Source organism: Loxodonta africana, chromosome 10, assembly GCF_030014295.1.
Source record: "Loxodonta africana isolate mLoxAfr1 chromosome 10, mLoxAfr1.hap2, whole genome shotgun sequence".
Taxonomy (NCBI): Eukaryota; Metazoa; Chordata; class Mammalia; order Proboscidea; family Elephantidae; genus Loxodonta; species Loxodonta africana.
The window spans coordinates 64,625,415-64,640,941 of NC_087351.1; the positions used below are offsets into that span (position 1 = coordinate 64,625,415).

The 15,527-nt window shown below is 39.0% G+C and overlaps 1 protein-coding gene across 1 annotated transcript in view; it reads left to right on the forward strand.

The window, feature by feature from the left end:
• STYX (serine/threonine/tyrosine interacting protein) overlaps nt 1-15,527 on the forward strand; it is a 64,084-nt gene that overhangs the window by 11,585 nt on the left and 36,972 nt on the right. The window contains exon 2 of the mRNA XM_010588638.3: nt 14,808-14,840. Coding sequence (XP_010586940.1) covers nt 14,808-14,840 — 33 coding nt within the window. The remainder of the gene's footprint in view (nt 1-14,807; nt 14,841-15,527) is intronic.

Here is a 15,527-nt window from a genome sequence, read left to right on the forward strand (position 1 = left end):
TGATAGGAAGTATTTTCATTCTCGTTGCTTTCTATGAATTCCCTTATTCCCTCCTTGATGTCTTCTATAACCCAGTCTTTTTTCAGGAGGGTATTGTTCATTTTCCAAGTATTTGATTTCTTTTCCCTAGTTTTTCTGTTATTGATCTCTAGTTTTATTGCCTTGTGGTCTGAGAAGATGCTTTGTAATATTTCGATGTTTTGGACTCTGCAAAGGTTTGTTTTATGACCTAATATGTGGTCTATTCTAGAGAATGTTCCATGTGCGCTAGAAAAAAAAGTATATTTTGCAGCAGTTGGGTGGAGAGTTCTGTATAAGTCAATGAGGTCAAGTTGGTTGATTGTTGTAATTAGATCTTCCGTGTCTCTATTGAGCTTCTTACTGGATGTCCTGTCCTTCTCCGAAAGTGGTGTGTTGAAGTCTACTATAATTGTGGAGGTATCTATCTCACTTTTCAATTCTGTTAAAATTTGATTTATGTATCTTGCAGCCCTGTCATTGGGTGCATAAATATTTAATATGGTTATGTCTTCCTGATCAATTGTCCCTTTTATCATTATATAGTGTCCTTCTTTATCCTTTGTGGTGGATTTAAGTCTAAAGTCTATTTTGTCAGAAATTAATATTGCTACTCCTCTTCTTTTTTGCTTATTGTTTGCTTGATATATTTTTTTTCATCCTTTGAGTTTTAGTTTGTTTGTGTCTCTGAGTCTAAGGTATGTCTCTTGTAGGCAGCATATAGATGGATCGTGTTTCTTTATCCAGTCTGTGACTCTCTGTCTCTTTATTGGTGCATTTAGTCCATTTACATTCAGCGTAATTATAGATAAATAAGTTTTTAGTGCTGTCATTTTGATGCCTTTTTATGTGTGTTGTCGACAGGTTCATTTTTCCACATACTTTTTTGTGCTGAGGCGTTTTTCTTAGTAAATTGTGAGATCCTCATTTTCATAGTGTTTGACTTTATGTTAGTTGAGTCGTTACGTTTTTCTTGGCTTTTATCTTGAGTTATAGAGTTGTTATACCTTTTTGTGGTTACCTTATTATTTACCCCTATTTTTCTAAGTAAAAACCTAACTTGTATTGTTCTGTATCGCCTTGTATCACTCTCCATATGGCAGTTCAATGCCTCCTGTATTTAGTCCCTCTTTTTGATTATTTTGATCTTTTACCTATTGACTTCCATGATTCCCTGTTATGTGCATTTTTTTTTTTAATTAATCTTAATTTGTTTGTTTTTGTGATTTCCCTATTTGAGTTGATATCAGGACGTTCTGTTTTGTGACCTTGTGTTGTGCTGATATCTGATATTATTGGTTCTCTGACCGAACAATATCCTTTAGTATTTCTTGTAGCTTTGGTTTGGTTTTTGCAAATTCTCTAAACTTGTGTTTGTCTGTAAATATCTTAATTTCACCTTCATATTTCAGAGAGAGTTTTGCTGGATATATGATCCTTGGCTGGCAGTTTTTCTCCTTCAGTGTTCTGTATATGTTGTCCCATTCCCTTCTTGACTGCATGGTGTCTGCTGAGTAGTCTGAACTTATTCTTATTGATTCTCCCTTGAAGGAAACCTTTCTTTTCTCCCTGGCTGCTTTTAAAATTTTCTGTTTATCTTTGGTTTTGGTGAGTTTGATGATAATATGTCTTGGTGTTTTTCTTTTTGGATCAATCTTAAATGGGGTTCGATGAGCATCTTAGATAGATATCCTTTCGTCTTTCATGATGTCAGGGAAGTTTTCTGTCAGGAGTTCTTCAACTATTTTCTCTGTGTTTTCTGTCCCCCCTCCCTGTTCTGGGACTCCAATCACCCGCAGGTTATCCTTGATAGAGTCCCACATGATTCTTAGGGTTTCTTCATTTTTTTTAATTCTTTTATCTGATTTTTTTTCAGCTACGTTGGTGTTGATTCCCTGGTCCTCCAGATGTCCCAGTCTGCATTCTAATTGCTCGAGTCTGCTCCTCTGACTTCCTATTGCGTTGTCTAATTCTGTAATTTTATTGTTAATCTTTTGGATTTCTACATGCTGTCTCTCTATGGATTCTTGCAACTTATTAATTTTTCCACTATGTTCTTGAATAATCTTTTTGAGTTCTTCAACAGTTTTATCAGTGTGTTCCTTGGCTTTTTCTGCAGTTTGCCTTATTTCATTTGTGATGTCTTGAAGCATTCTGTAAATTAGTTTTTTATATTCTGTATCTGATAGTTCTAGGATTGTATCTTCATTTGGGAAAGATTTTGATTTTTGATTCTTTTGTTTGGGGGGTTGGAGAAGCTGTCATGGTCTGCTTTTTTAAGTGGTTTGATATGGATTGTTGTCTTCGATTCATCACTGGGAAACTAGTTTTTTCAGAAAATCCGCTGCGTCCAGTCCAAATCCCGGCGGGATGGTTCCCTGGCTGGGACGCTGCTCTCCCCGTTCCAAGACCAGTCACTGCCTCCCGGGGACTTCTCCTACCGGCTGCGTCCCACGCCGCCCGCGGAACCGGCTGGTCCCCCTCCTGGGGTTAGTTCAGGGGGGTGGAGCAGCTCTCTGTGCTTGTGCCGTACCTGACTGGTACGCTGGCTCCAGGCTCTGAAAACAATCGCTGCTTCCCTGTATTAGTTCGTTCTCCGTCTCTAAATCTGTTTGTTGTTCCAGGTTCGTAGATTGTTATGTATGTGATCGATTCACTTGTTTTTCCGTGTCTTTGTTGTAAGAGGGATCCGAGGTAGCGTCTGCCTAGTCCGCCATCTTGGCTCCGCCTCCTGAAAGAAGTAAATTTGTTTACATTTTCCTTCTCTGCTGGCTTGAGGTTTATATACAGTCGTGTGCCACATAATGTCTGTTCAGACAATATCTGACTGCATATACATCCGTGGTCTCATAAGGTTATAATAGAGTTCAGAAATCTCAACTAGAGCACGGGATGTAGCAGATATAATTGGACGTAGCAGACATAACCAGACATAGCGAAGGCAACAGCCTCCTGTACACAACACGTGTTATCTCATGTCTCTTGTGTACAAAGTGATTGTGCTGCCAGGTGTATAAGGATACAGTACATGTAATATAAAACCCATAATACATACATTTTGACAGTCATAATAAATGTCTGTGTTACTGGCTTATGTATATACTGTACTGTACTTTCTATTTGAATGTGAACTTTCCCTACTTATAAATAAAAAGGTGACCATGTAACAATGCATGCTTAGATTCGTAGGCAGCAGCATCCCATGTTGTGTATCATGCGTCTCTTAAGTGCTGTAGCGTTATCTCTCTGTTTAACTTTTGAAGATACTACCGTGAAGTGTATCATGACTCCCAAACCCTGCAAAACCAGTGCTAGTGATAGCAGCAGCAAGAGGCAAAGAAGTATCGATTCGGAAGTGAAACAAAAGTTTAGTAGTTCATGTGTTGATTGGCCATTTGTAAGTCTTCTTTGGTGGAATATTTGTTCAGTTTTTACCCATCTTTGAAAATTGTGTTGTTTGTTATATTATTGATTTGCAGGAATTATCTATATATTTTATATACAAGTCCTTGTTTGGGTACATGTATTACAAATATTTTCTTCCAGTCTCTGCCTTGCCTTTTCATTTTCTTAGCAATATTTTTCAATGAGTGGTTTTTAACTTTAATAAAATGTAATTTACCGTTTTTTTTCTTTTACACTTAGTATCTTTTGTGCTTTCTTAAGAAATCTTTGCCTTCCCAATAGTTGCAAAGATGTTATCTTATGTTTTTTTCCCAGAAGTGTTACAATTTGAGGGGGTTTGTTTATATATATGTGACTGTACTGGATATTTGTGTGTGGTGTGGGGTTGAAATAAAAGTTCATTTTGTCTTGCAAATGTTTGTTTGGTTGTTCCAGCACTATTTGTTGAAAAGACTTTTCTTCGTTGAATTGTCTTGGTGTCTTTCGGGAAAATTAATTAACTGCATATATGTAGGTCTAAGTCTGGACTCTGTTCTTTTCCATTGTTCTATTTATCTTTTGTCTGGAAAAAGAAATTCTTTATGCTTGGTGTGCTGCAGTTTGTCTACAGTTAACCTGGGAGTGCATTTCTTTTCCTATATCCTGCTTGGGGTTAATTGAGCTGTGTAAGTGTGAGGGTTGATGTTGTTAATCAGTTTTGGAAATTTTATAGTAATATCTTCTGTAATATTATCTCTCCTCTCCTTCTGGAACATTGATTCTGTAGATGTTGTTTTGTTGTATATGTCTATTAACAACTCATATTTTCCAACTTTCTCTCTCTCTGCAGAATTTCAGGTCATTTCTTCAGTTCTGTTTGCCAGTTCACAAATTTTCTGTTTTCTGTCTTTTTCTTAGGCTATCCACTGATGTTTAATTTCAGTTGTACTTTTTATTTCTATATGTTTTACTTTGTTCTTTTAGAAACCAGTTTCTTAATCCTTGGTCATACTTTTGATTCTCTCTTACAAGAGTCAACTCAAGATAAACGGGTTTGGTTTTGATTTTATTTATTTAAACGTACATGTTTTATATTTTTCATTGTTAATATCCGCAATCTTTGTGGGTATGATTCAGTTCTGTTTCTCATGGAGGCCCATTTCCTATGTTTTGTTGTTGTTTGTCAGTTTTTGATTGTGAGCTTATGGGAACTTTATGTGAATTATTTCTGATTTCGTTTAAGGTGTGTTCTTCCAGGGAGAATTTGCATTTGCTTCTCCCAAAAACCCAAACACTATCCATGCAGGATCACCTGGTGTTAAATTCTTATTTGTCTCACAGGGGTAATTGAATTCTAAACCCCAACTTGAGTGAAGGCCACATTATACGTAGGAATACCCCACCCCACCACTGACACTACCTTCTACCCGGAGCTTCTGATGGGAATGTAAAATGGTACAACGACTTTGGAAATCGATTTTGCACTTCCTTAAAAAGCTAGAACTAGAACTGCTACATGATCTAGCAATCTCACTCCTTGGAATATATCCTAGAGAAATAAGAGCCTTTACATGAACAGATATATGCACACCCATGTTCATTGCAGCACTGTTTACAATAGCAAAAAGATGGAAGCAGCCAAAGTGCCCGTTGTCAGATGAATGGATAAATAAATTATGGTGTATTCATGCAGTGAAATGTTACACATCGATAAAGAACAATGATAAATTCGTGAAACATTTTATAACATGGAGGAATCTGGAAGGCATTATGCTGAGTGAAATTAGTCAGCTGCAAAAGGACAAATATTGTATGAGACCACTATTAAAAGATTTCGGGAAATAAACAGAGAAGAAAATATTCTTTGATGGTTACGAGAGTGGGGGAGGGTGGGAAAGGGGTATTCACTAGACAAGAAATGTTTTAGGTGAAGGGAAAGACAACACACATTACAGGAGAGGTCAGCACAACTGAACTAAAGTAAAAGCAAAGAAGTTTCCTGAAAAAACTGAAAGCTTCAAAACCAGCGTAGCAGGGGCAGTGGTTTGGGGACCATGGTTTCAGGCGACATCTCAGTCAACTGGCATAATAAAATCTATTAAGAAAACATTCTGAATAAAATCTATTAAGAAAACATTTGGAGAGTGGCACCTGGGGTCTTAAATGCTAGCAAGCGACCATCTAAGATGCATCAGTTGTTCTCAACCCTCCTGGATCAAAGGAGAATGAAGAACACCAAAGACACAAGGTAATTATGAGCCCAACAGACAGAAATGGCCACATAAACCAGACTACATCAGCCTGAGACCAGAAGAACTACGTGGTGCCCGGCTACAACCAATGACTACCCTGACAGGGAACACAACAGAGAACCCCTGAGGGAGCAGGAAAGCAGTGGGATACAGACCGCAAATTCTCATGAAAAGACCAGACTTAATGGTCTGACTGAGACTAGAAGGACACCGAAGGTCATGGTCCCCAGACCTTCTATTAGCCCAAGACTGGAACCATTCCCAAAGCCGCCTCTTCAGACAGGGTTTGGACTGGACTGGTGAGGAGTGAGCTTCTTGGCTCAAGTAGGCACGTGAGACTATGTGGGCAGCTTCTGTCTGGAGGGGAGATGAGAGGGCAGAAGGGGTCAGAAGCTGGCTGAATGGACACGAAAATACAGGGTGGAGAGAAGGCGTGTGCTGTCTGATTAGGGAGAGAGCAACTAGGAGTATATAGCAAGGTGTATATAAATTTTTATGTACGAGGGTGACTTGATTTGTAAACTTTCACTTAAAGCACAATAAAAATTTTAAAACAGAAAACTCTTGTGGAGTACACTTCTACTCTAACACAAATCGGGTTGCAATGAGTTGAAATTGACTCAACGGCAACTGTTTTTCTCCTGCATAGGTGGGACAAATTTTCAAGATTAAAAACAAAAAATGTTTTCTGTTTCTCTCTCAAAAACAACAAAACTGTCATTGCAGCAGTATTCTCTGTTTTTATTACAGATATATAGCATTATTGCCTTACCCCAAAACCCAGTGCTGTCGAGTCGATTCCGACTCGTAGCGACACTATAGGACAGAGTAGAACTGCCCCATTGAGTTTCCGAGAAGTGCCCGGTGGATTTGAACTGCTGTATGTGTTAAAAATATTTTTTTGTTTCGGAGAATATGGGCGAAGGGTAAACAAAATTCTGTATACTATTTTTGTAGCTCTTCTATGAGCCTGAAATTATTTCAAGATAAAAAGATTTTGAGGGGGCGGAGCCAAGATGGCGGACTAGGCAGACGCTACCTCGGATCCCTCTTACAACAAAGACACGGAAAAACAAGTGAATCGATCACATACATAACAATCTACGAACCCTGAACAACAAACACAGATTTAGAGACGGAGAACGAACTAATACAGGGAAGCAGCGATTGTTTCCAGAGCGTGGAGCCAGCGTACCAGTCAGGTACGGCACAAGCACAGAGAGCTGCTCCACCCCCCTGAACTAACCCCAGGAGGGAGACCAGCCGGTTCCGCGGGCGGCGTGGGACGCAGCCGGTAGGAGAAGTCCCCGGGAGGCAGTGACTGGTCTTGGAGGAGGAAGAGCAGCGTCCCAGCCGGGGAACCGTCTCGCCAGGATTTGGACTGGACGCAGGTACGGCATAAACACGGAGAGCTGCTCCACCCCCCTGAACTAACCCCGGGAAGGGGCCCAGCCGGGTCGCACGGGCAGCGTGGGACGCAGCCGGTAGGATAAGTCCCCGGGAGACAGCGACTGGTATTGGAGCGGAGAGAACAGCGTCCCAGCCGGGACACTCGGTCACGGCACAAGCACGGGGAGCTGCTCCACCCATCTGAACTAACCCCGGGAGGGGGCCCACCTGGTTCGCGGGGGCGGCACGGCCACGCAGCTGGAGGGTCGAGAAGTCCCCGGGAGGCAGCAACTGATTTTGGAGTCGAGAGTGCACCATCCCAGTAGGGGAGCCTTGACGTTGGGCGTGGGGCTGGAAGCGGAGGATCTGACCGTGACTCCAGCAGGCCAGACCCCCCGGGGGCAATCTCCACACAGCCAGCACACATAGGCGACGTGCCCGTGGGAATCTCAGATATAATAGTCATTCCAAGCAAGACAAGCAACTCTGGCTATATTCTGAGGTGCTACTCTCCTATCTCTCTGTTCCCTCCCCCACCCTCCCCATGCGGCTTCACTAACATCCGAATAGCCTGAGCCAGAGGGAGAACTCTGATAGGGGTCTGACTGCATTTTTTTTTAGCAGATTTTCTGGAAAAACTAGTTTCCCAGTGATGGCTCGAAGACAACAATCCATATCAAACCACTTAAAGAAGCAGACCATGACAGCTTCTCCAACCCCCCAAACAAAAGAATCAAAATCTTTCCCAAATGAAGATACAATCCTGGAATTATTAGATACAGAATATAAAAAAGTAATTTACAGAATGCTTAAAGATATCACAAATGAAATTAGGATAACTGCAGAAAAAGCCAAGGAACACACCGATAAAACTGTTGAAGAACTCAAAAAGATTATTCAAGAACATAGTGGAAAAATTAGTAAGTTGCAAGAATCCATAGAGAGACAACATGTAGAAATCCAAAAGATTAACAATAAAATTACAGAATTAGACAACGCAATAGGAAGTCAGAGGAGCAGACTCGAGCAATTAGAATGCAGACTGGGACATCTGGAGGATCAGGGAATCAACACCAACATAGCTGAAAAAAAATCAGATAAAAGAATTAAAAAAAATGAAGAAACCCTAAGAATTGTGTGGGACTCTATCAAGAAGGATAACCTGCGGATGATTGGAGTCCCAGAACAGGGAGCGGGGACAGAAAACACAGAGAAAATAGTTGAAGAACTCCTGACAGAAAACTTCCCTGACATCATGAAAGATGAAAGGATATCCATCCAAGACGCTCATCGAACCCCATTTAAGATTAATCCAAAAAGAAAAACACCAAGACATATTATCATCAAACTCACCAAAACCAAAGATAAACAGAAAATTTTAAAAGCAGCCAGGGAGAAAAGAAAGGTTTCCTTCAAGGGAGAATCAATAAGAATAAGTTCAGACTACTCAGCAGAAACCATGCAGGCAAGAAGGGAATGGGACAACATATACAGAACACTGAAGGAGAAAAACTGCCAGCCAAGGATCATATATCCAGCAAAACCCTCTCTGAAATATGAAGGCGAAATTAAGATATTTACAGACAAACACAAGTTTAGAGAATTTGCAAAAACCAAACCAAAGCTACAAGAAATACTAAAGGATATTGTTCGGTCAGAGAACCAATAATATCAGATATCAGCACAACACAAGTTCACAAAACAGAACGTCCTGATATCAACTCAAATAGGGAAATCACAAAAACAAACAAATTAAGATTAATTAAAAAAAAAAATACACATAACAGGGAATCATGGAAGTCAATAGGTAAAAGATCAAAATAATCAAAAAGAGGGACTAAATACAGGAGGCATTGAACTGCCATATGGAGAGTGATACAAGGCGATATAGAACAATACAAGTTAGGTTTTTACTTAGAAAAATAGGGGTAAATAATAAGGTAACCACAAAAAGGTATAACAACTCTATAACTCAAGATAAAAGCCAAGAAAAACGTAACGACTCAACTAACATAAAGTCAAACACTATGAAAATGAGGATCTCACAATTTACTAAGAGAAACGCCTCAGCACAAAAAAGTATATGGAAAAATGAACTTGTCAACAACACACATAAAAAGGCATCAAAATGACAGCACTAAAAACTTATTTATCTATAATTACGCTGAATGTAAATGGACTAAATGCACCAATAAAGAGACAGAGAGTCACAGACTGGATAAAGAAACACGATCCATCTATATGCTGCCTACAAGAGACATACCTTAGACTCAGAGACACAAACAAACTAAAACTCAAAGGATGGAAAAAAGTATATCAAGCAAACAATAAGCAAAAAAGAAGAGGAGTAGCAATATTAATTTCTGACAAAATAGACTTTAGACTTAAATCCACCACAAAGGATAAAGAAGGACACTATATAATGATAAAAGGGACAATTGATCAGGAAGACAACCATATTAAATATTTATGCACCCAGTGACAGGGCTGCAAGATACATAAATCAAATTTTAACAGAATTGAAAAGTGAGATAGATACCTCCACAATTATAGTAGACTTCAACACACCACTTTCGGAGAAGGACAGGACATCCAGTAAGAAGCTCAATAGAGACACGGAAGATCTAATTACAACAATCAACCAACTTGACCTCATTGACTTATACAGAACTCTCCACCCAACTGCTGCAAAGTATACTTTTTTTTCTAGCGCACATGGAACATTCTCTAGAATAGACCACATATTAGGTCATAAAACAAACCTTTGCAGAGTCCAAAACGTCGAAATATTACAAAGCATCTTCTCAGACCACAAGGCAATAAAACTAGAGATCAATAACAGAAAAACTAGGGAAAAGAAATCAAATACTTGGAAAATGAACAATACCCTCCTGAAAAAAGAAGGTATTAAGGAGGGAATAAGGAAATTCATAGAAAGCAACGAGAATGAAAATACTTCCTATCAAAACCTCTGGGACACAGCAAAAGCAGTCCTCAGAGGCCAATTTATATCAATAAATGCACACATACAAAAAGAAGAAAGAGCCAAAATCAGAGAACTGTCCCTACAACTTGAACAAATAGAAACTGAGCAACAAAAGAATCCATCAGGCACCAGAGGAAAACAAATAATAAAAATTAGAGCTGAACTAAATGAATTAGAGAACAGAAAAACAATTGAAAGAATTAACAAAGCCAAAAGCTGGTTCTTTGAAAAAATTAACAAAATTGATAAACCATTGGCCAGACTGACTAAAGAAATACAGGAAAGGAAACAAATAACCCGAATAAGAAATGAGAAGGACCACATCACAACAGAACCAAATGAAATTAAAAGAATCATTTCAGATTATTATGAAAAATTGTACTCTAACAAATTTGAAAACCTAGAAGAAATGGATGAATTCCTGGAAAAACACTGCCTACCTAAACTAACAAACTCAGAAGTAGAACAACTAAATAGACCCATAACAAAAAAAGAGATTGAAACGGTAATCAAAAACTCCCAACAAAAAAAAGCCCTGGCCCAGATGGCTTCACTGCAGAGTTCTACCAAACTTTCAGAGAAGAGTTAACACCACTACTTCTGAAGGTATTCCAAAGCATAGAAAATAACGGAATACTACCCAACTCATTCTATGAAGCCACCATCTCCCTGATACCAAAACCAGGTAAAGACATCACAAAAAAAGAAAATTATAGACCTATATCCCTCATGAACATTGATGCAAAAATTCTAACCAATAGAATCCAACAACACATCAAAAAAATAATTCACCCTGATCAAGTGGGATTTATACCAGGTATGCAAGGCTGGTTTAATATCAGAAAAACCATTAATGTAATCCATCACATAAATAAAACAAAAGACAAAAACCACATGATCTTATCAATTGATGCAGAAAAGGCATTTGACAAAGTCCAACACCCATTTATGATAAAAACTGTTACCAAAATAGGAATGGAAGGAAAATTCCTCAACATAATAAAGGGCATCTATGCAAAGCCAACAGCCAGTATCACTCTAAATGGAGAGAACCTGAAAGCATTTCCCTTGAGAACGGGAAGCAGACAAGGATGCCCTTTATCACCGCTCTTATTCAACATCGTGCTGGAAGTCCTAGCCAGGGCAATTAGGCTAGACAAAGAAATAAAAGGTATCCGGATTGGCAAGGAAGAAGTAAAGTTATCACTATTTGCAGATGACGTGATTATATACACAGAAAACCCTAAGGAATCCTCCAGAAAACTACTGAAACTAATAGAAGAGTTTGGCAGAGTCTCAGGTTATAAAATAAACATACAAAAATCACTTGGATTCCTCTACATCAACAAAAAGAACACCGAAGAGGAAATAACCAAATCAATACCATTCACAGTAGCCCCCAAGAAGATAAGATACTTAGGAATAAATCTTACCAAGGATACAAAAGACCTATACAAAGGAAACTACAAAGCTCTACTACAAGAAATTCAAAAGGACATACTTAAGTGGAAAAACATACCTTGCTCATGGATAGGAAGACTTAACATAGTAAAAATGTCTATTCTACCAAAAGCTATCTATACATTTAACGCACTTCCGATCCAAATTCCAATGTCATATTTTAAGGGGATAGAGAAACAAATCACCAATTTCATATGGAAGGGAAAAAAGCCCCGGATAAGCAAAGCATTACTGAAAAAGAAGAAAGTGGGAGGCCTCACTTTACCTGACTTCAGAACCTATTATACAGCCACAGTAGTCAAAACAGCCTCGTACTGGTACAACAACAGGCACATAGACCAATGGAACAGAATTGAGAACCCAGACATAGATCCATCCACGTATGAGCAGCTGATATTTGACAAAGGACCAATGTCAATTAATTGGGGAAAAGATAGCCTTTTTAACAAATGGTGCTGGCATAACTGGATATCCATTTGCAAAAAAATGAAACAGGACCCATACCTCACACCATGCACAAAAACTAACTCCAAGTGGATCAAAGACCTAAACATAAAGACTAAAACGATAAAGATCATGGAAGAAAAAATTGGGACAACCCTAGGAGCCCTAATACAAGGTATAAACAGAATACAAAACATTACCAAAAATGATGAAGAGAAACCCGATAACTGGGAGCTCCTAAAAATCAAACACCTATGCTCATCTAAAGACTTCTCCAAAAGAGTAAAAAGACCACCTACAGATTGGGAAAGAATTTTCAGGTATGACATCTCCGACCAGCGCCTGATCTCTAAAATCTACATGATTCTGTCAAAACTCAACCACAAAAAGACAGACAGCCCAATCAAGAAGTGGGCAAAGGATATGAACACACATTTCACTAAAGAAGATATTCAGGCAGCCAACAGATACATGAGAAAATGCTCTCGATCATTAGCCATTAGAGAAATACAAATTAAAACTACGATGAGATTCCATCTCACTCCAACAAGGCTGGCATTAATCCAAAAAACACAAAATAATAAATGTTGGAGAGGCTGCGGAGAGATTGGAACTCTCATACACTGCTGGTGGGAATGTAAAATGGTACAACCACTTTGGAAATCTATCTGGCGTTATCTTAAACAGTTAGAAATAGAACTACCATACAACCCAGAAATCCCACTCCTCGGAATATACCCTAGAGATACAAGAGCCTTCATACAAACAAATATATGCACACCCATGTTTATTTCAGCTCTGTTTACAATAGCAAAAAGTTGGAAGCAACCAAGGTGTCCATCAACGGATGAATGGGTAAATAAATTGTGGTATATTCACACAATGGAATACTACGCATCGATAAAGAACAGTGACGAATCTGTGAAACATTTGATAACATGGAGGAACCTGGAAGGCATTATGCTGAGCGAAATTAGTCAGAGGCAAAAGGACAAATATTGTATAAGACCACTATTATAATATCTTGAGAAATAGTAAACCTGAGAAGAACACATACTTTTGTGGTTATGAGGAGGGGAGGGAGGGAGGGTGGGAGAGGGTTTTTTTTATTGATTAATCAGTAGATAAGAACTGCTTTAGGTGAAGGGAAAGACAACACTCAATACATGGAAGGTCAGCTCAATTGGACTGGACCAAAAGCAAAGAAGTTTCCAGGATAAAATGAATGCTTCAAAGGTCAGCGGAGCAAGCGCGGGGGTCTGGGGAACATGGTTTGCGGGGACTTCTAAGTCAATTGGCAAAATAATTCTATTATGAAATCATTCTGCATCCCACTTTGAAGTGTGGCGTCTGGGGTCTTAAATGCTAACAAGCGGCCATCTAAGATGCATCAATTGGTCTCAACCCACCTGGAGCAAAGGAAAATGAAGAACACCAAGGTCACACGACAACTAAGAGCCCAAGAGACAGAAAGGGCCACATGAACCAGAGACCTACATCATCCTGAGACCAGAAGAACTAGTTGGTGCCTGGCCACAATCGATGACTGCCCTGACAGGGAGCACAGCAGAGGACCCCTGAGGGAGCAGGAGATCAGTGGGATACAGACCCCAAATTCTCATAAAAAGACCAAACTTAATGGTCTGACTGAGACTTGAGGAATCCCGGCGGCCATGGTCCCCAGACCTTCTGTTGGCATAGGACAGGAACCATCCCCGAAGACAACTCATCAGACATGAAAGGGACTGGTCAGTGGGTGGGAGAGAGACGCTGAGGAAGAGTGAGCTAATTATATCAGGTGGACACTTGAGATTGTGTTGGCAATTCTTGTCTGGAGAGGGGATGGGAGGATAGAGAGAGAGGGAAGCCGGCTAAATTGTCAAGAAAGGAGAGACTAAAAGGGCTGACTCAAGAGGGGGAGAGCAAGTGGGAGTAGGGAGTGAGATGTATGTAAACTTATATGTGACAGACTGATTGGATTTGTAAACGTTCACTTGAAGCTTAATAAAAGTTATTAAAAAAAAAAAAAGATTTTGAAAAACTTTTCTGGACTATTCTGAGGACTGATTACTAATTACAATTCTGAATCTTAAGCAATAAATTTAGAAATTTTCTGAATGCAATCCATTTACAAGTGAGGGCTATCTGTTCTGTATTTGATTCTTCATATCAATTTCCTGTAATCCCTTTTTTTGTTAACTTTTAAATATTTTCTGTCTTTTGCCATTGGCATTTGGCATTATTTTCCATCTTCTCAATACTGGTCTGCATTCTAAACACAGAATGAATTCTCTGCTTTCATGTAATATGTCTGTGAAGGGAATTAACTAAACAGAAGCTTAAACCCACGTGAAATATGGCAAAGGCTTTTTGATAAGTGTTTGGCAGTTTGCATCAGGAATGGCAAATACCTGTCACATAACATCGTTTCTTTCATGCATTGCAGAGATTGCTCATTGAGACTGGAACTCTTTTCTTCTTGAGTTTTTCTCCATGTAGTGTTTCAGATTGCTGGTTGGAGTTGGCGTGACAGGCAAAAAACAAAACTATTTGACATCTCTGATGGAGAAAATTACTTTTTGGGAATACACTTCTGGAGTATTTATTCTTATGATTAATGAGCTATTCCATCCATTGCATGAAGTAACACAATCAGAATTCTGGAAGAACAATTATTTAAAGAATAATGTTTCTTTCTTGACACTTAAATTTTCAGGTGTTTGCAGAGCCAGCTGTGTCTGCTATTTCTATAGGATGTTCTTAAAGTATAACTTTTAAAAATGCATGTACTTGTACTTCACATCTTTAACCTTTAATTGGTGACATTTGTATAGTGTTATTTACTTTTACCCTCATGTCTTTCTTTTTTTAAGGAGTGGACCTATCCTATGAGACGAGAGATGCAGGTATGACAAGTTATTTTTCTGCTCAAGCCAAATTATATTATTATTATCGTTATTAAATAACGTGACTTCATTTCACAGAGGATTTGAGACCAGCTGACTCATGATCTGTAGGTTCATCACTAAGTATTTTAAATATCCACATATTTAAGTTTGATCATGGATCTTAAAAAGGAGGGAAAATGTGTAGAGTTACTGTGAGGTTCACATATAATATATGCAAGATGCTTAAGACAGCATCAATGTTCAGGTGCTTTGGCTGGAGTAGGAAAAAGTTATTTTCTCAAACATAAACATTGTAGTTTCACCAGGCATTCAACCAACTAATGATAATCTTTTCAACATTCATTCCATGCATTCAGTCACTCCTTCATACTTTCATTTGATTTAGCAACTACTTATTAATATCTGGTTTTTTTTTTGAAAGACACTCTGCCAGACAGCAGAGATTCAACATGCCTAAGACAAAGTTCTTCTTTGGAAACATTAAGTCTCATGATTTTGACACACAAGTGGACAGATAAGTGGTATAAAGAGGAGAGGGTCAAGAACAGGGAGCACATGGACCTCGGAGCAAGGCAAGGACTGAGGCTGGAAAGCCAGTGCAAGTTTGGAGCCCAGGGCTATGGCAGGTATTAGAGCAGACTAGATTCCAGAAAGCTTGAAAGCGGGGTAGTAAAGTAGAGCCAG